General features: G+C 50.2%; 2 protein-coding genes across 3 annotated transcripts in view; both read left to right on the top strand.

Moving 5' to 3' along the window:
* The first annotated feature begins 1,675 nt into the window (after positions 1–1,675).
* Positions 1,676–10,316, top strand: LOC311578479 (uncharacterized protein). 2 transcript variants are annotated; one of them, XM_084748332.1, is made up of 2 exons: positions 1,676–2,017; positions 4,677–10,316. In XM_084748332.1, exons 1-2 carry the CDS (start codon positions 1,724–1,726, stop codon positions 8,808–8,810), a joined length of 4,428 nt encoding a protein of 1,475 aa, XP_084604458.1. In that variant the 5' UTR covers positions 1,676–1,723; the 3' UTR covers positions 8,811–10,316. The 2 variants fall into 2 exon arrangements, with proteins under 2 accessions (XP_084604458.1, XP_084604459.1); XM_084748333.1 differs by having other exon boundaries at positions 1,676–1,936; positions 4,677–10,313.
* Positions 10,317–12,749: 2,433 nt separating this feature from the next.
* The window catches only part of MEI1 (meiotic double-stranded break formation protein 1), a 53,534-nt gene continuing 46,091 nt past the window's right edge, over positions 12,750–20,192 (top strand). Inside the window, exons 1-5 of the mRNA XM_084748334.1 lie at positions 12,750–12,947; positions 14,262–14,385; positions 15,187–15,237; positions 17,023–17,096; positions 19,659–19,764. Of these exons, the coding sequence (XP_084604460.1) occupies positions 12,774–12,947; positions 14,262–14,385; positions 15,187–15,237; positions 17,023–17,096; positions 19,659–19,764 (529 nt within the window). The 5' untranslated portion in view covers positions 12,750–12,773. The remainder of the gene's footprint in view (positions 12,948–14,261; positions 14,386–15,186; positions 15,238–17,022; positions 17,097–19,658; positions 19,765–20,192) is intronic.

Below are 20,192 nucleotides of genomic sequence, written 5' to 3'. Positions count from 1 at the left end.
GGAGGCAGGGGCAGGCAGATCTCTGTGAGTTTGAAGTCACCCTGGTGTACAGAGTGATTCCAGGACATCCAGAGTTACACAGAGAAACCCTGTCTTAAAAAAATATAAGCAATGCACCATACTGTCAAAAAAAAATATGTATATAAGCAAACAGGGGGCTGGAGAGATGGCTCAGAGGTTAAGAGCACTGTCTGCTCTTCCAGAGGTCCTGAGTTCAATTCCCAGCAACCACATGGTGGCTTACGACCATTTATAATGTGATCTGGTGCCCTCTTCTAGTGTGCAGGTGTACATGCAGGCAGAACACTGTGTATGTTACACACACACACACACACACACACACACACACACACACACACACAAACACCCAAGCCAGAACTCTCAGAAAATCAAAAGCAAGCATGGAAGGGGAGAGAGCTTTGGAGAGACAGTTCTTCCAGAACCTGGTATATGACATGATGGATCCTGGCCTAGGTAGCTTTTCTCCCATGGGCCTCTTACTACCTTATTCAGACTGGTTGTGGTGGCACACGCCTTTAATTCCAACGCCCCAGAAGAAGGCAGATCTCTATGAGTTCAAGGCCAGCCTGATTTACATCGTGAGTTCTAGACCAGTTAGGGGGTACGTAGTGATGACCTGTCTCACAGATTTTTGTTTGTTTAATCAGCTATGTGGTAGGGAACACCTGTCATCCCAGCGCTCAGGCTGAGGCAGGAGGATCCGTGTGACTCTGAGGAGAGCCTGGGCTAGACTGAAAGGCCCTGTCTCAAAACCAGGAAACAGAAGCAAAAGAAAAATTCAATAGGTTGTTGCCAATCATAGTTGTCCTGCCATGGTGTAGAACACCGGAAGCTTCTCCTTCTGCCCACACCTACCCAACAACCCATCAATAAGGTAAGCTTTTCTTTTTTTTAAAGATTTATTTATTTCGTATACAGCGTTCTGCCTCCACACCAGAAGAAGGCACCAGATCTCATTATATATGGCTGTGATGGTTGCTGGGAATTGAACTCAGGACCTTTGGGAGAGCAGACAGTGCTCTTAACCTCTGAACCATCTCTTCAGCCCAAGGTAAGCTTTTCGTATCACCACTGAGTTCCTTTAAGCTCAAAGTCCTATCTATCTGTTCTTCGTTTTCTTTTTTCTTTTCTTTTCTTTTTTTTTTTTTTGGAGACAGGGTTTCTCTGTGTAGCCTTGGCCATCCTGGACTCACTTTGTAGACCAGGCTCACAGCGATCCGCCTGCCTCTGGCTCCCGAGTGCTGGGTGTTCTTCGTTTTCTTGAGGGGCCATGAGATCACACTAACTTATTTACGCATCACTACTTGAGCACAGATTTATGGCCCGGAGTCATGGATGAGACTTCCTTCACTGTCGTTGGTGAAGGCTCTAAGATTAAAGGAGTAGCCGTGGCCAGGGCAAGCTGAGCAACTCTGTGTTGTACCCAACCTGCTATTTAGCCAGTTGGCCACAAGGAGGCGTAGCACACCAGTTTGGAACTTCTGTCTGAGCCTAGCCTGGTCTGACCAGGAAAGGTTTTCTCAACCAAGGGCCTGCTAGCCAAAACTATTAGCTAGAGCTGAAAGTGCAGCACCCAGGCAGTCTCCTTTGTGAGGTGGCCTTAGCGACAGAGGTATTATGAAGTAAGGAGTACCCCACCCCAAACTGACTGAGCCAACTGCACCAACCAGTTTTCCTCCCCACTCCCCAAAACATCATCACCATGTTGCTGCCACTTCTGGGAGCCTGTGCCGTGGTGGGTCCATTCCAGGGCCCTGAGTGGGAGCCAGTAAGGGGCCTATTGCCCCAGGATCGAAGCTGCAGGGACCCCCGGTGCTGTGGCAATCTGCTTGTCTTCTGCCTCTTTCTGATCTGGCAGATCCAACAGTATCGGTATCATGTTTCCAGGACGGGCAGGAGGAGGAATGTCACCCAGGTAAAGAGGCTGCTTCCTCAAAACACCACGGTTGCTAGTCACGTGCTGCATGGACCCTGTTCTGTGTCCTGTGTATCAGAGGTAAACTAAGGAGCTTAGGCTGGTCTGTATGAGCGCTGTCTAGGCCTTAAACTGAGGGGTCACTCTAGACTCCTGTCTTTTCATCACTCCACACACTCAAACCATTAATAGCCTTGATGACTTCTCGCTGCAGCCCTGGGCAGAGTCACCATCACGTAGCTCTGGACAGCAGTAACAGCTGTCTGCTTTTGCCTGGTGTAACCTTCCTTTTCACCTTTAAAAAAAGGTATAAGATGCACACACAGATTACAAGTGCACAAATCGGTGAACTTTTACAAGCCAAATACACCCACGTGTAGCACTGGGCTATCAAGATGGCTGATTACTGCCCAGCTCGATGATGTGACTTCGAGCCACAGAACCCACATGGTGGAAGGAGAAAAACAATTCCCACAAATTGTCCTCTGACCTCCACACCCGTGCTACAGCATGTACACACACACACACACACACACACACACACACACACACACACACAAGGAGCACAGTGCTGGTACAAACCTGTAATCCCAACATTCAGGAAGCATCAGAGGATGGGACATTGTCCTATACTTGCAGATATCCTGGCCAATTTATCTAGTTCCTAGCCAGCCAGGGCTGGTTAACTCTGTTTCAAAAGATAGAAAAGGAAAGTTAAGAGGCTGGGTGTGGTGGTGCATGTCTTTAATTCTAGCACTTGGGAGGCAGAGGCAGGTGGATCTCTGAGTTTGAGGCCAGCTTGGTTTACAAAGAGAGTTCCAGGATAGCCAGGGCTATCATACAGAGAAATGAGAAACCCTATCTCAAAAAAACAAAAACAAAAACCAAAAAAAAAGGAAAGGCAAGTAGATCATCAACTGAGGAGTGTTGCTTAATAGAATGTTTGTCTAGCATGCATAAGACCTTGGTTTCAAATACTAGCTATGAAAACTGGGCATGAGGCTGGGTGTGGAGTGCACCCATTTAATCCCAGCACTTGGGGAGGCAGAGGCAGATGGATCTCTGTGAGTTCAAGGTCAGCCTGGTCTATAAAGTGAGTCCAGGACAGCCAAGGCTACACAGAGAAACCCTGTCTCAAAAACAAAACAAAACAAAGCCAAGCCCAAAGCCACAAACTGTGCACTCCTGGCTGCTGATTGTTGATAATGTAGACCCATATGAAATCATCTGGCAAGTCTACACTGAGCTTAAGTCCAGCGCTATGCTTGTGCTGGAGACAGGCCGACTTTAAAGACACTTAACACCGTGTGGTAGCTTCTGAGAATCCACTGAAGCCATTCTCTACCACGCTCAGAACAAAACCAAACCCCCTGCCTCAGTTCCGGGGCCTGATAGGATCCAGCCTGTATCTGTCTGACCTCATCCTCCGGGGTTCTCTTTGTTGCTGTCTCCGTTCTGGTTATACAAGGACACGCCTCCTCTCTCTTTCTCCTTTTCTCTCTCCTGTCTTCCCTCCTCACCTCTTCTTCCATGTTTTTGTTTTTTGAATGCTAGGGGTAGAACCCAGGCTTGACAAGCTAGACACAAAGCTACGCCACTGAACACCCGGGCTTCTTTGCTGGTCTTATGGACATAATGTTGGTGGTTTGGTTCTTTTGTTTGTTTGTTTTGTTTTTGTTTTTCAAGACAGGGTTTCTCCGTGTAGCCTTGGCTGTCCTGGACTCTTTGTAGACCAGGCTGGCCTGGAACTCACAGCAATCCTCCTGCCTCTACCTCCTGAGTGCTGGGATTAAAGGCGTGCACCACCAAGCTGGGCAGTGGTCCTGTTCTTAGGGCCTTTATGCTTAATGCCTCCTCTGCCTGTAATACTCAAGTGTCACTTGACTTGCCCTCACCACATCATTCAGTTTCCCAGCCAATTATCACCTCCTCTGAGAGGCTTTCCTTGACTCCTCTGTCTAGTAGAGTTAACCCTGGCCCTTCATTTGCGTTTATTTCCATTCAAACCCTTTTTTGGGAAGTCAGGCATGGAGACAGAGGCAGGCAGATCGCTGTGAGTTCGAGGCCAGCCTGGTCTACAAAGTGAGTCCAGGAGAGGGCTCCACAGAGAACCTCTGTCTCGAAAAAACAAGCAAGCAAACAAAAAAAATCCCTTTTTGGATTTTGTTTTGTTTAAGATAGGGTCTCTTATAGCTCAGGCCTCTCTAACTTGCCATGTAGCCAAGGATGATTTTAAACAACTTCTTCTTTTTCTTGTTCTTCTTTTGTTCTTTTCCTCCTCCTCCTCTTCTTCTTCTATTTCCCTTTGTTTTTTGAAAGAGGGTTTCTCTGTATAGCCTTGGCTGTCTTGGACTCGCTTTGTAGACCAGGCTGGCCTCGAACTCAGATCTTGAACTTCTAATCTTCCTTTGTCCATTTTCTGAGTGTAGAGATTATTGGAGTGGGTTGATTCCAGGATAAGCAAACACTACACATGGAGCTACATCCTTAGCCCAATTATTATGTATTTGGTTACTGTCTTCTCTGCCTCCGATACAGGAACTGGCTGGTCACACTGGTACCCAGCACGCAGAACAGTGCCTGGCTGAGAACACTCCCTCAGGATTTCTAGAGGGAATGCATGCTGTTTGCTTTAGGGGGTGAGGGACACCTTCACCTGCATAGTGGGACATTCAGTCATACTTATACGTCGGAGATAATTTATGTGCCAGAACCTTGCCTCTCGCTTCTCATTTTACAGGTGCCACCACAGAGAGGGGCAGTGTCATCCGCCACACTCGGAACTTTCTTTGGGACGATTCCCAAATTCTGTACTCATGAAAAAATCAGGGGCCTGGATGTTCACGTCCATCGGTGGACACAGAAGCAGAGGTGGGGGAACCACCGGAAGAGCGACAGACGACAGTGGGCCACTGAATACCTGCTGTCTCCACAGAACCCATGTCCAGACCTGTCTTGGGTTGTCCACAGCTCCTCCGAGCCCATTTTTGGTACCTCTTCCTTTTCCAGCACTTGTCGTCTCCCTCAGAACGATTCTTGGGAAGCATGGCAAGTACCCTGGTATCTCAGGGACAGCCAGGCCCACCCTTCTCTGGACATGTGCCAAAGAATAGAGCAGCTGCTGGCTCCCTCCCAGGAGGAGCTGCTGCCAGCCGACCCTGTTCGCCAGAGGTACGACTCCACCTCTCTTCCAAACTTCCCTTCAGCTCAGAGGCCGGGGGTCTGCCTCAGAAAGTTTCTGCCTGATTCCCTTAAATTACAATGGGAAATGTCTTTGGATAGCCCACAAGGTCCCTTAGTACCATGGGGTAAAACCCAGACAGTCGACAGAGAAGCTACACTGCACCACACAAACGAGAGAGAAAACAGAAGGGAGCGTGCGTGGGAAACCCGAGCATCTGGAGCTGGCCTTCCCGTAGTCTCTGGAGTGGAGGAGGATGCAGAGGCTGAGGCCCTGGGGTGCGGAAGCCAGGGGCAAGTACGAAGGGAAACTGATGGAGAGGTCCCAGGGCGGAAGAAGCAAGACCTGATGAGAGCCGCAGGGAGAGAGCAAACTGAGAAGCCGTGGAAGAAGAGCTGGAGGGAGCCTGGCGACAGGAGTCCGTCTTGGGAACAGATGACAGAGAGCCAAGAACAGTTCAGATGTAAAACTGACACAGCAACTCAGACCCCAGAGTGGGGGAGCCAGGAGGATGCTGTGGAGGCTCCAGCCCCGGGAAAGAGGAAAGAGGGAGACGCCAGAGGGAAGGGTGAGGCAGAGGTCCAGCACCAGGCTCTGGAAACACTGGGCTGGACTGGAAGTAACAACAGTGGGAATTCCCAAATGCTCAAACAGAGGGCACAAGACCTGATTGGAGGCGATCCTGGTACAGTAGCTGAGGCAGAGGAAGGAAGACACAGGGGCCAGACAGGTAGTGAGGGTGGTGTGAAAATCCAGTCATCTCACGAGGAGAACCTGAGAGAAACCGAACAACAGGACAGCGGAGAGACCCAGGCCCTGGAGTGGGAGAAACAGGCATGCCGTAGAACTGGGAGTAAGGGCCAGGCTCCAGTGGGGGAGGGGCAAAGACAGAGCGGAAGTGCCGACAGGAAGACCCAAGCAACTAATGGAGGGAACCAGGATCTGTCAAGACAAGAAGTTCAAGTGAGGAAGCTCAGGGAAGTGAGAGAAGAGGACTGGGTGATGATCCAGGCGCCGTGGTGGGGCAACCAGAGACTGCTGCTCATCGCAGTCGACAGAGGACCCGAGAGATCACGATGGGGAAGTCAGAATCAGGTCAGAGGAGAACACACTGCAGAGATCCGGTCCCTGGAGAATGACCAAAAAAAAGGTGGAGACGAAGATGGCACAAATAACCTGACGCCTGAGGCCCGGGATCAGGGTAAAATTGATTTGGAGGCTTACCCAGTAGGGAGCAGGAACGAGGAAAAAATTGAAAAGGAAAATGGACCGGATAATTTGACCACAGGGAAGAGAAACCAGTGGCGGGTTACAGGGTATAAGGAAGCAGGGAAGGCTGCGGCTGAAGATGGTGCAGACGTTCTAACAACTCAAGGGATCAGAACCTGGAGAGGAGCCGGAGGAGGAGAAGGTGCAGAGATCAAGGCAGCCATGGAAGAAAGCCAGAGCTGGTTAGGAGATACGGGTCCAAACCCCAGTTCATCAGCGTTAAAGAACCAGAGGTTGGTGGAGACTGAGGTTGGAACAGAAGTTCAGGTCCCAGAGAAGAGAAAGCAGAGAGAATCTGGAGAGGACACTGCAGAGATCCAGAGACCCGAGAGCAAGAACCAGGGACAACGGGCGGGAGCTGGAGAGAGCCGTTCTGCCAGGTGGAGGAGCTGGGGACGGGCTAAAGGAGAGAACGTTTCAGGAAATGGGGTGCTGGGGAAGAAAAACCGGAGAGAAGCTGGAAGAGTGGACGGTGGAAAGATGCAGAGACCCAGGAGAAAGACTCAGAGACTGCTACGTAAAATGGATGGAAAGACCTACTTGCGAGAGTGGAAGAACCAGCAACGTTCTGGAGATGGAAATGAGGCAGAAATCCAAAATCAAGGGAAGAGAAACCTGAGAAGTTGCACAGGCGATGCTGGTTCAGAGACCCAAGCCTCTGCGGGAGAGGACCAGAGACAGTCGGTGTGTGAAACTGATGGAAAAATTCACATACAGGGCCAAAGAATCAAGAGCAAGGGTAGAGATGCTGCTACAGAAATCCAGGATGTGGGAGTCCAAAGAAAGCACAGAGCTGAGGACGCTGAACTGTCTCATACATCGAGGAGAGGGTACAAGGGCCAGGTCAGAAGGAAGGATGCTGTCAGGCTCAGTCTCCAAGGTGACTCTTCTAGGGGAGTGGGGCCCGCAGGGCGGAAGTGTAGCTTGCCTCAGCCTGCTTCTCTCGCTCCTGCATATGGAACCCCTGGACACAAGCAGCCACTAGCTGGGAATGGTGCAGCCTCTGCTCCCTGTCCTGAAGAACATCTTAGTAGGCGGGGCGCAGCCGCTGCCCGGAAGCGCAGGGGCGGAGTCAGCGAAAGCTCCCAGAGTGCCCAACCTGGATCTCAAAGAAGACAGGAAAGGGACAAAGGGGTGGACCCAGGAAAGGCTTCGGGCCTGACATGCCAGCACCCTTACCCTCAGTCTCAGGCATCCTCTGTCTTCCCCTCTCTACTTTGTCCCCAGGTGTCTCAAGCTGCCCCAGCTCTAGCAAGTGCACCGGCTGCCCTCACCACCCTGCACAAATGGCCAGCCCTCAAGAAGAGCAAACATCTGCTCCTGGAGTCTCTCATGAAGAGGAGGATTGCACACCTGAGGTGGGGCCTCCCTCGACGAATTCTGGAGTCTTACTTGCTTTTCCACTTCTTAGAATCTTGCTCATTGCCCAAGGCCGGAGTGAGGCTGCCTGGAATACGCACGGACCAGGAACACCAAACGCAGCAGGGACGGCCTTGTGAGTCCTTAGGCCCTGAGTCTCCAGGCAGGCTTCAAAGCCGTCCAGTTCTTGAAAGAAAAAGCTTAAAACCTTCTACTCAAGTCCAGGCCCTGGAGAAATGTACACCACCCAAGGCCGAGTCAACGGGCAGCTCCGGTCCCCCTAAGAAACCCAAGAGAATCCGACCACTAGGGGGAGCAAGAGACCCGCAGATCCAGGAGGAGGCCCCGAGGACGCAGAGCCCCGCTTCTAATCCCAGCCCAGCTGCAGAATCTAGGAGCTGGTGTGGCCCAGAACCAGCCCAAGAGCTTTCCATTGAGGACAACAGGGACAGAAAAATGGTCAGGCCTGGAGTATCCCATGTGGAAGAGAGGGCTTCCAGCAGAGTGAGGGCCTCATCCTGCCCAGAGGGCGACAACCACCGGAAAAAGGAATGCGTTCCAATGGTAGCGTCCACGATCCCCAGAGTCAAATGTCAACAGTCCATATACCGAAGAAGTGAAAGCGTGGGATCCGCAGAGCACAGAGGGGGCTGGCAGCCTCCTGCCCCCTGTTCTGCTCGTACGTCCAGCATCCAAGGGGGCATCCACTCTGCTGCAGCCAGGGTGAGCATGACCATCTTGAACAAGATGCCATGGTTGCAACCGCTGGTTAAGCTCCAGCATTCAGGCCCCGTTCTTACCCTGAGGAATCCTACCCCATTTTCCAAAATGGGTGCGCCATATACAAGGAGGGATGGCACCAGAGTCCCCACTGCTTTGGAGAGGGACCTTGAGCCACCAGGACATTGCGATACAGGGCTAACTGTTCCTGAGATAGAGAGCTGCCGGGAAAGCGAGACACCTGGGAAGCCAACTGGGGCACCACGAAAGCCAGCAGTGTCACAGAAGTTTGGTTTTATGAGGCACTTGAGATATTTCCTCAGACAGTATGGCCTTAAAAAGTAGGCCAGAGGCCCAAAGTCCTTAGGACGAGTCAGAGAAGGCGTTCCAGTGACCTTGGTACCAGAGCCTCTAATAAAATTGGTTAATTTGGATCTTGTAGGGGCTGCAGGGTCCTCTGGTAGGTCGTATGACTGTTCTCTTTTGGGATTTGGGTCCTTTGGGGATAGCACGGAAACCATTTCTACACTAGTTTTGAAGAGTATAGGTTGATCCAGTGTCATCTGCTACCAAGCCTTACCTTCTTAGCCCCCTTCCCTCAGGCTCTCAGTTCCTGAGGGTGGAATGCACCCAGGGTTTTATCTTGCCCACTCTCAGATTAATCCTGGTGGAAGCAGGGTACCCAGGCTCAGTTGCTTGGAGAGGGCTGGCTAGTGCTCGGCACGAGACACTGTAATTCAGGCCCTTCATTACAAAGAAGGGGGGCTTGCAAGGCTGAGGAACCACCCAGGAAGAGGAGACAGAAAGATCGTAAGAGCATGATTGAGGAGCAGCGGAGACACCGTCTTCTGGGCCTGACAGGACTGCTGGCTGACATTCCGCAAGTGCCAGCAGCTGTGCTTGCCTGTATACGACCCGTACAGCATCAAGCTAGTCAACCTTCTAGCCCAGAGTGGGAAGGGACTTGGAAACCTCTCCACTCCCCATGATCTGTGGCCACTTGGTGGCTCCTGTAGGAGGGAAGAGTCAGTTAGTTTTCTTTAAGGTATAGGTCAACCGTACTCTAGTGGATGGCCCCATGCCAGGAGTATGTGGGTGGTATAAACTGGAGTCAAGGAGCAACTTAAAAACAAAAACACAGAGCCAGGGGGTGGTAGTGTACTTCTTTAATCTCAGCCCTGGGGATGCAGAGGCAAGCAGATGTCTGTGAGTTCGAGGCCAGCTTGATCTACATCAGGCTGTCAGTAACTCTAGTTCTTAGGTACTCAGTGCCTCTTTGGACCTCTGTGGACTCCTGCACGCATGGGGTACTGGAGTAAAACGAGGAAGTAAAGACCAGTCACTAGATAGTGACCTGCGACTTATCTAGTGATTTATTTAGAGCAACGTTTGTACTGCCTGTTTGCCGACCACGACTTCACTTGCTTTCTGGACCAGAATGACCTGAAGGAATAGCTGAGGCAACGGTCGCTGGTCCAATGGACGGTGGTCCGACGGACTGTGGTGGTGGTCTGACGGATGGTGGTCCGACGGACGGTGGTCCTTAACAACCCGTTGGCTTGTCACGTACACTTCTGTAAAATCTTGCTTGCTTGTTGCCCCTCCTTGTGGTTTTAGAGTATAAAACAGGAATGCAAACTGGACCCAGCATCAAAGCCTTTCAGAAGCTGTCCTGCCTTTGGTCCACTGGTGACATCTCTCTTCCACTGTCACTGGTGTCGGACTGCTAATTCCAGAATAAGTCCCACAACAGTCTTCTCATCTATACAACCAGGCACACAGAAATAGACATCCAGTATTTTAAAAATTAACTATGAATTCTGTAAGAAGCTAATTAATAAAGCAACAGTCTCCTTTAACCCTGCTGGCGTCCAAAATAATCGACAGAGAGACCATGATTTATTGGATAAGCGTAAAGCACTGGAGCTGAGCTAACTCTCAGCCACACAGCACTAGTTCCTTGCCAGTGAGCTGTCCTTTCTGGGCTGGATCTGCTCCATCAGGCGACGTCCCCTTTCTCCATCTTCTGCCCCTTCTCTCCTCCTGTCTGCCTCATGGTGGTCTTCTGACCCCCTAAACCTGGGAATGTAAACTCGGCCATGTCACGGGCTGGGAATTGAACTCAGGACCTCTGGAAGAGCAGACAGTGTTCTTAACCACTGAGCCATCTCTCCAGCTCTGCTTCCTCTCTCTTTTCCTTGTCCTTTTCTGACCCCAACCTCCACCTACTTCTCCTCTGCCCAGTTACAGGCTTCGGCAACTTTACTAACCCACTAACTTTAACTTGGGGAGTGAGCTTTGCACAACATCACTTGGTGTGTGTGAGAATGTGCTCATCTGGGCAGCAACCAGATCTTGGGGGCCAGTACTTAGCATTAGAGTACATAGCAGCAGACCAACCCCCAACATTGTACCATTGAGCTATCTTTTTGGATTTTTTTTTTGTTTTTTGTTTTGTTTTGTTTTTTGAGACAGGGTTTCTCTGTGTAGCCTTGGCTGACCTGGACCCACTTTGTAGACCAGGCTGGCCTCGAACTCACAGTGATCCACCTGCCTCTGCCTCCCAAGTGCTGGGATTAGAGGCTTGTGCCACCACGCCCAGCTCCATTGAGCTATCTTTAGCCTCTATCCGCTTAATTCATTATCAAAGCCATATATGTTCATTAAAGAGCACTTAGGAAATGTAATTTCAGCATTTGAAAGGTGGAAGCATTTTGAGTATCATGAATTCAAGGTCATTCTCAAGTACATGGAGTTCTCTACCTGCTTATGTCATAAAAACAAACAAATAGGGGCTGGAGAGATGGCTCAGCGGTTAAGAACACTGTCTGTTCTTCCAAAGGTCCTGAGTTCAATTCCCAGCCCACATGGTGGCTCACAACCATCTATAATGAGATCTGGTGCCCTCTTCTAGTGTGCAGGTGTATATGCAGGCAGAGTACTGTATACATAATAAATAAATCTTTTTTTAAAAATTAAAAACTCTCCCATAATCCTGTCACCCAGTTAAGTTTGAACACATGTTCTGTTTTGTCCACCACTGCCTGCAGGATGTTCCCTGTAGCAATTTGTCTCCACCTCCTCCATAGCACTCACACTGTGGTGAGCCTGTAAAACAGCTTCCGGTGGTCTCTGCCTTATGGTGTTTGTGCCGTGTGTAATCTCCCTTGAGTGTGACTGGCACTACCGACTGGCAACAATTGGGGTGCCTTTGGGGTGCCGCAGGGATGAAGCAGCAGTCCTCCCGTCTCAGTCTCGGGTTATCCTCAGCTGCACATCACCTTTGAGCCAGCCTGAGCTACATGAGAACCTAACCGGAGAGATGGCTCAGTTGGTAAGAGAACTGTTCTTGCAGAAGACCGGCTTTTGGTTCCCGGCATTCAAATGGTGGCTCATACGCCTCAGTAACTCCAGCTCTAGAGGGACCTGACGTCCTCTTCTGACTTCTGCAGACACCAGGCACTCAGGAAGTGCACATACATACATGCAGGCTGTTAGAATTCCGCTTTAGTCTGCCTACCTGTGATGTCAGGGCCTACCTGCCATGGGGGCGTGACCCAGCCCAGGGCCATATAAAAGGACAGACCCTCCATGTGGTCTCTCTCTCTCCACTCTTTACCAGTATATTTCTCTCTCTCTCTCTCTCTCTCTCTCTCTCTCTCTCTCTCTCTCTCTCTCTCCCTCTTCCTCTTCCTCTGGGGTACCCCTTCCCCCTTTTCCTTCTCCCCCCATGCTCATTTATTTTTATTTTTATTTATTTTTTTGGTGTTCGAGACAGGGTTTCTCTGTGTAGCCTTGGCTGTCCTGGACTCACTTTGTAGACCAGGCTGGCCTCGAACTCAGAGATCTGCCTGCCTCTGCCTCCCAAGTGCTGGGATTAAAGGTTTGCGCCACCACCGACCGGCTCCCCCATGCTCATTTAATAAACTCCTCCACAACATAATATCTGAGCTTTGCATTCTATCATTATCTTAATTATTAAATATAAAAGAGGCAAACACACATAAACATTAAATGATCTAAACCCAAAACAACCCAAACTGATTTTCTCTCCTTCTATCAAGTCTGACAGCTACTTTCAACTTTCGACGTAGTGAGCACCAATTCCTGACGAGGTCTACGCACGCACAGTCCTTTTGGGTTTAGTTGCACCCAATCCACAGTCCTTGCCTCCGTAACCGGCCCTTGCAGTCACTGCTCGCCCGCGCTGGCTGCAGCTTCGGGCCACAGGAGACATGCGCTCCCTACCAAGTGCGCTTGCGCAAAAGCTGCGCGGGAAAACTTGCGCTTCACAGCCGGAGCGAGGCGATGGCTGTGTGGCAGATGACGGCTGCTGACCATGCCGCGTCTGGGAGAGATGAAGAATCGGTGCTGCTCCTGGAGAGGACCCATCACCGGCATGACCCGCGCTGGCTGCTGCCGGTGTCCCCTCACGTCTGCTTGGCCTGCGCACTGGAGCTGCTGCCGGAGCCCGGCGTGTCGGTGCGACCTAACCCCCTCCCGCCCCTCCCTCAACCCCCAGCCCCACCCCGGACCTGGGCGGCCATTTCCCTCACCACCCAGCCAGGCACACGTTCCCTGAAGCAAGCGAAACCCAAGCCCACCCGCTTCCCCGAGCCTCGCCCCTCCCCCCTCCGGGCAGCGGCCATTGCTGCCTCCACCCTCACTCAGTCTCGCCTCCATCCCCTCCGCCCAGGTCGACCTTCCCTCAGCCGGTCTTGCCCGCCGCCTGCTGTGCCTGCTGTGTCTCTAGTGCGCCTATGCCTGGGTGCACTGAGTCTAGACCAGCCCCCCTCCCCCATATTTCACGGTTGCACCCCCCCACCTGTTCCCTGCTCCCCACCTGCCCCTCCCTTCCCCATGGCTAGGAATTCAGCCCCAGCTCAGTAACCCCACCCTCTCTTTTAGCCCTGGTGAAAAAAAGAGGGGAGAGGCTGTTTTTTGATCTTTGTGTTGTCAGGAATGGCAGGCAGAAGTGGGTGCACCGGAAGTAGTTTTTGCTAGGCATACAGGGTCTCACTAGATATCCCAGGGGTGCTTTGACCTCACAGAGATCGGCCTGCCTCTGCCCCCTAAATGCTAGGATGAAAGCCTCGCATTAGCATGTTTTCCCCTTTTTGACCTGACCGTTGTATTGGGCATCTTGCAGGAAGTACAGGAAACCGACCAGGGTGAGGGTTTATGCTTACAGTGAATGGAAGCATGTGTTTTCTCTGCCTAACTGCGGAGGCTCGTGCAGGGCTCCCAGTGCCATTTCCTCCGATGGCTGACGAGGAAACAGCACTGACCTTACTTACTCAATGCCTGATTAGAGAGCTTGGATTTGAGTCTTCGGTGGGGAAAGTCTCTGAGCCTCTGTTTTTCTCATCCACAAGATGGGGGTGATATCTGTTTTTGCTTGCTTTACCACCTTATTAGGCCGAAATGTGTTGGTGACACACACGTGGGAGATAGAGGCAGGATAATTCATTCAAAGCCAGCCTCAGCTACGGAGTGGGTTTGATGTCAGCCTGGGTTATATGAGACGAATGTATTGGTGGAAGAGAGTGACTTGTCAGTAAAGTGCTATTCAAACGGAAGGCAGAAACCTCAGTTACTAACGTATAAACGTGTGGATTTCCTAGTGTAAGCCTTGGGCTTTGTCCATCCTCTCCCTATAGGGGGGGAGTATGGCTTCTCCACAGTGGCTGCTGTAGTGCCCTCTTGTGGTTACACTTGGGAATTACAGTTGTTTGGAGTCAGAGTGACCCTGCCTTGGTTGCTACTGAATACTACTACTCTTGATTCATTCAAAAGTTGGTGCGCAAGAAGCATGTGTTGTCCTGCTTCCAAGATGCCCTCGTGAGGCACACCTCCTTGGTCACACAGCTGGTAGCTCAGGACCAGAGAGTCTGCATCCATTTTGTGCGCGTGCTTTTTGGTGAGATTCTGAGGGGGAAACTGGGGTGAATTTTGTGTGTGTAGCGTGTGTTTTAACCTGGGGGTGGGTGGGAAGGGGTGGGAGGGGGCGGGAGGGGGCAGGCGACTCGCAAAGATGGCTTAGGCGTCTTGTGTTATCGTGGCAGTTTACCAGCGAGTTCTTTTGTTGTAATCATAGCAATATCGCCCCCCTTTCTAAGCTACAGGAATCGTTTTATGGTAACTGCCCTTCTTAAATCTAAGAGGCTAGTGAAAGTGGAAAGGTAACTATGGGAGGTGGGCGATTCCTCTTATACAGTTGAGATTCGGCTCAGGGTGGAGTGGGCTGACCTTGCTTGTAGCACTGAGCAAGTTGCTTCCTTCTCCTTCCCCTCAGCTACTTCCCGTATGAGCTGGGGTGATCCCTTCTCTTGATTACACTGTCCAGTGGAACACATCCTTGGAGGGAGGCTGGGTGGGGCGCACTGAGCGCCTCCCTGTGTGTGTCGCTGCTTTCCAGGCTATCACTGCTAACTCAGACTAGGGGGAGACGGGATGGCCTCGGGAGAGAACAGAGACAGCCAAAATGTATCTTTTTACCCTCTGACGGGTCACCGTCACCGTCCAGAGCACAAGGTCTGTCTGCTGTGGATGCGGACCGTCACCTTTCCAAGTTAGCCTGGACGTTGAGAAGTCTAGGCCTGGCCGAGGGCAGAATTTAGCAAGGGCGTTGCTGAAAGCTGCTAAGTTTTGGAATGACGCTCGACTCTGTCAAAGCAGGCCCCATCAATCACCCTTTTCTTGGCCTCCCTCTACCCCCAAGGACTGTTAAGCCATGTGGAAGACGGGAGTGCAGCTGACCTCTGTATTGAAGGTAAGCTGTTCCTACCGGAGCTGTGTGTACCTACCATTCAAACCGGGGACCAGCAGCCTGAGTGGCCGTCGCCCCTGGTTACTGAGGCTTTAGTGAAACTGGAGCACAGGAGGGAGCTCGGTTAGTTCATATCTAACTCTGGGTTTCTCCTTTGGGCATCACCTCTTTGCCAAGTACTGCTTAAGCCTTAGAGGTATGGAGACGGCTAATGTGCGGCCCGCGCCGTCTGCGGAAGAGATTGCCTGGTAAATAAGTGGGGCTGCTGAGTGCTGCTGCAGAGGCGTGGATGGGCATTCTGGTGGCAGAGGCAGGAGGCTGTCTGTGTGTTTGAGGCCAGGCTGGTCTGCATATCGAATTCCAGGATAGCCAGGACTACATAGAGAGACCCTGTCTCAAAAGAAAGGAAAAAGGAAAGAGAAAGGAAGGGGGGCGGGGAGGAGGAAGGCATGGTCAACGCTTTCGAGCCATGTGTGGTGGCTCATGCCTGTAATGGCAGCACTTGGGAGGTAGAGACAGAAGTCTCGGTAATTCAAGGCCATCCTTGGCTACATCACAAGTTTGAAGCCATCCTGGGCTACATAATAACCTGGCTCAAACAACTGTAATAACAATAAACATGTGCACGCACGCACATGTATGCCATGGCATGTGTGTGGAGGTCAGAGGACAATTGTGGGAGCCATTCTCTTTCTTCCTTTTTAAAAAAAAATTCTTTTTATTTTATTTTATGTGCATTGGTATTTTGCCTGCATGTATGTCTGTGTGAGAGTGTTGGATCCTCTGGAACTGGATAGAGTTATAGACAGTTGTGAGCCACCATGTGGTTGCTGGGAATTGAACTCATGATCTCTGGAAGAGCAGATAGAGCTCTTAACCGCTGAGCCATCTCTCCAGCCCCCATTTTCTTTGCCGTGTGAAACCAGAGGCTTTCCCTCTGACTGTCAGGTTTGGGGCAGGTGCTTTACCTGCTGAGCCTTCACATTTACTCTCATATAGATTTCTTTTTGTCTGTCTGTCTTTCTTTTTTTTTTTCCCTGACATGATCTCTCTGTGTTAGCCTTGGCTGTCCTGCCTCTGCTTCCTAAGTGCTGGGATTAAAGGTGAATGTACCAGGTGCATTAAAAAGAAGAAGAAGAAGAAGAAGAAGAAGAAGAAGAAGAAGAAGAAGAAGAAGAAGAAGAAGAAGAAGAAGTAGTAGTAGAAGTAGAAGAAGAAGGCGGCTAACACAGAGAAACCCTGTCTCAAAAAACCAAAAAAAAAAAGATATTTGGGTTTAGAGACTCTCATTTGATTGTTCTGGAATGGGACTCGTGGGGTTTTTTGTTTGTTTGTTTTGGTGGTGGTAGTGGGGGTTGAATCCAGGACATCACACACAATAAGCAAGCAGTGCTCCACCATAGCTGTGGCCTCAGGTCCACATTAGAATGTTTCTAAAGCCTCGGAGATTCCAGTGTGCAGCCTGAGTTGGAAACTGCTAGCACAAAATAATATAGACGGGCATTTTTTTTGTTTTTTGAGACAGGGTTTCTCTGAGTAGCCTTGGCTGCCCTGGACTCGCTTTGTAGACCAGGCTGGCCTCGAACTCACATCGATCTGCCTGCCTCTGCCTCCTGAGTGCTGAGATTAAAGGCGTGCGCCACCACTGCCGGGCCTTGGGCACTCGTACTTTAATGAGGGAGATACCATTTGCAACGAGCCGACTATTGCCGGTGTGCGGGTGCTTCCGAGCTGAGTTACGGGTGCGGGTTTGCCTTCCGGTTTGTAATGCTGTTTCTGTCTCTTCAGTCCTTACCCAGCTCACCACGCAGCTGAAGCAGGAGCAGACCGTCCAGTGCCTGCTGAATGAGTGCTGCAGAGAGGTGAGGCACAGCTGTCGGGTCCTGGGGTACCCCGGCCTCCAGATTCTGTTGGAGTCCTCCGTAGCTGGCGGTGGCTGCTTTGTGGGCTCTGTTTCCTCCCACCCTTCTCCACCCCTTTCCTTCCATCCTTTCAACCCCCTAACACTAGATATTGAGGGGAAAGGAGAGAGAAGAAAGGAAAGAGATCCCCGAATAAAGTCAGGGGTCGGGAAGGGGGCAAAGTTCATTGTTAGACTACTTCCTGCTGGTAAGAGGCATCAAGATCTTTAGGGCAGTTTTTTTTTTGTTGTTGTTGCTGTTTTTTTTTTTTTTTTTTTTTTTTTTTTGAGACAGGGTCTCTCTGTGTAGCCTTGGTTATCCTGGACTCACTTTGTAGACCAGGCTGGCCTCGAACTCACAGCGATCCGCCTGCCTCTGCCTCCCTGAGTGTTGGGATTAAAGGCGTGCGCCACCACGCCCGGCTGGGGCAGTTTGATCTTCACTGTCAGGATATCTTATTTCTTCTTGTTTCTCCTTTGTGCACGGCTGCTTAACAAACCCAGGCCAACAGCAACCAGCCACAAACCAACAACCCACGCTATCTTTCAGGGCCCTAGCGTTTATATGCCCTCTGAAAAGCCCCCAGAATTCCAAGTGCCGCTCAGTCACAGAAACTATCTGCAGCTGGCAAAATCACGCCTCTGCTAGAAGCACGAGGCAAATCATAGTCAGCTGCTGCGAAGCAGTCCCCATAGCCCCACACCTGGGATTAAAATGAAAACATTATATTTCTGTGTTTTTTAAAGCACCCAAATTCCAAAATTATCACTCTAGTCCTTTGAGTAGCTGGGAAAATTAAACCCTGGAGACTTGCCTAAGGTCCCGCAGCTGTGGCAGAGCCAGAGCATGAGCCTGAGGTGTCTGATCCCGGTCTAGCACGCTCCACAGCTGCCTTTCCCTTTCAGCGACCCAAGCTCTGCTTGTAGGCACAAAGCCTCATCTCCCCTGGATAGTCATCCCACGGCCCATTCTTGGGAACTTCCTAGGTTCAAGTGCAAGAGTTCTTCAGTGAATTCATCAAAGGAGTGGATTCTGTGTCTGAATTTGGTGTTTTCACTTGGTTTTGAGTTATGTGCCTGACTTGGTATCATCATCTGAAATAAATCATACACAGCGTGAATAACGTGCTTGCTGTACTCTGCTGAAGGCCAGTTAAACAGCAGCTTTTGTGTTATTACGCCTAAGACTGAGGAGGAATATCAGAACTACTTTTCTTTGGAGCAGGATCTCACTGTGTAGCCTTGGCTGGCCTGGAACTTGATGTGTAGGCCAGGCTGGCCTTGAATTCACGGAGATCACCACACCCAGCTTAGGACCACTTTTTATATATTTTTCAGAAGGAAGACAAATGTGCACCTTGGTCTCATTAAGAGCAATATTTAATTATATATTGCATTTAAATTATCATATAATTATTTCCTATATCACTAATATATTAAGGGTATAATTATATGTAAATATTCATCATGATGATGCCATTGACATTTATTGAGCACTTGCTGTATTAAGCACTATGAGGTGATTTGTATACAATGCCTTTTTTCTTTTTTTCTGTTTTTGAGATAGAGTCTCCATATATAGTCCAGGCATTGAACTTTCAATCCTCCAGCCTCAGTGTTGGCGTTATACACAATCATATCCAGCTTATATGAAATGTCTTTTTAAATTAAATTTTTATCTTACATGTATAGATGGGTGTTTTGTCTGCACATATGACTACATTGCAAGTTTGAAGCCATCCTGGGCTACATAACAACCTGGCTCAAACAACAGTAATAACAATAAACATGTGCACGCACGCACGCACGCACATGTATGTCATGGCATGTGTGTGGAGGTCAGAGGACAATTGTGGGAGTGTGCATGTCGGGTCCCCTTGGAGGCCAGAGGATAGTGTTGGATTCCCTGGAATAAAGTTACAGATGGCTGTGAGCTGCCAGGTGGGTGTTGGGAATCAAACATTTGTTCATTAGGCTGGGGATGTAGTTCAGTGACAGAGTGAGGCTCTGTGTTCAGTCCCCAGTACTATATCCATGGGAAGGTTAATTGAATGTGTAATAATGGCAGCTAAAATATGTATATACATTTAGAGTCAGAATTTTATCTTTATGAGGTTTCCAACTTTTATCCTCCAGTGTCCAGTGTCTGTTTCTAAAGGAGGCAAAACATGCTCTGTGTGTGTGGTGTGTGTGTGTGTGTGTGTGTGTGTGTGTGTGTGTGTGTGTGTGTAGATTGAGCGTAGGACCTTATGCCCGGCAAGTGCTCAACCACCAACTACTTCTCCAGTCAAAACATGCTAATGCTAATACAGTGTGTCACTCATGGGCTGAGGTGGGGCACGAGGACTCTGACTTGGTCCCTTTCCTCTGGGAGCTCCCGGGTGGATGGAGGAGCTGGAGACTTAGCCAGAGCTAATTGTGGCGAGAGACACGCAAAACAGGCACTCTCCTGGGTAGGGCAAGATCGGCCGGCGTTGGTGAGAGGCCAGCGGAGATTCTGCCTGACACGTGTTCCTTTCTGCAGCTGAGTGACATGCCGTCCATGGGAGGCAGCCTGGCCACCATGACTCTTCTTGGCAAGTTAGTGGACGCCATTCCTGGTTTGGAGAATAAGCTTGTAACGGGGCACGGTGAGTTCCCTGTGGAGAGGGTGGCTCCTACCTTTACCTGCTTGGGTCACATTGCCACTTGGGTGCCCTATTCACCATGTGTGTACCCCTGGGAAGGCATCACTTTCCTTATGTAGCTTCAATTTCTTTTTTTTCATCTGCAAAATGTGCTCCGTATTGGTCAGTTTGAAAAAGGCCGGTTTCTTGACTTTGGTCCTGGGTTTTGTGTGTGTATATGTGTGTGTGACAGGGTCTCACTACGTAGTCTGCCCTGGCCTCTAACTCACAGCTTTACCTCAGTATCCTGAGGACTGGAATTAGAGGTATTTGGCACTACACTTACCTTTTCAATATAAGTGGATTAAAGGCTCACTTTGACCTTCCTTTTGGGTGGAAAGATGAATTAATTCTGGGACACAGAAGCACTTTTACATTTTATTTACGTAATT

Source organism: Acomys minous (genome assembly GCF_964271855.1).
Source record: "Acomys minous genome assembly, chromosome: 12".
Taxonomy (NCBI): Eukaryota; Metazoa; Chordata; class Mammalia; order Rodentia; family Muridae; genus Acomys; species Acomys minous.
This window is presented reverse-complemented; position numbering and strand designations above follow the sequence as displayed.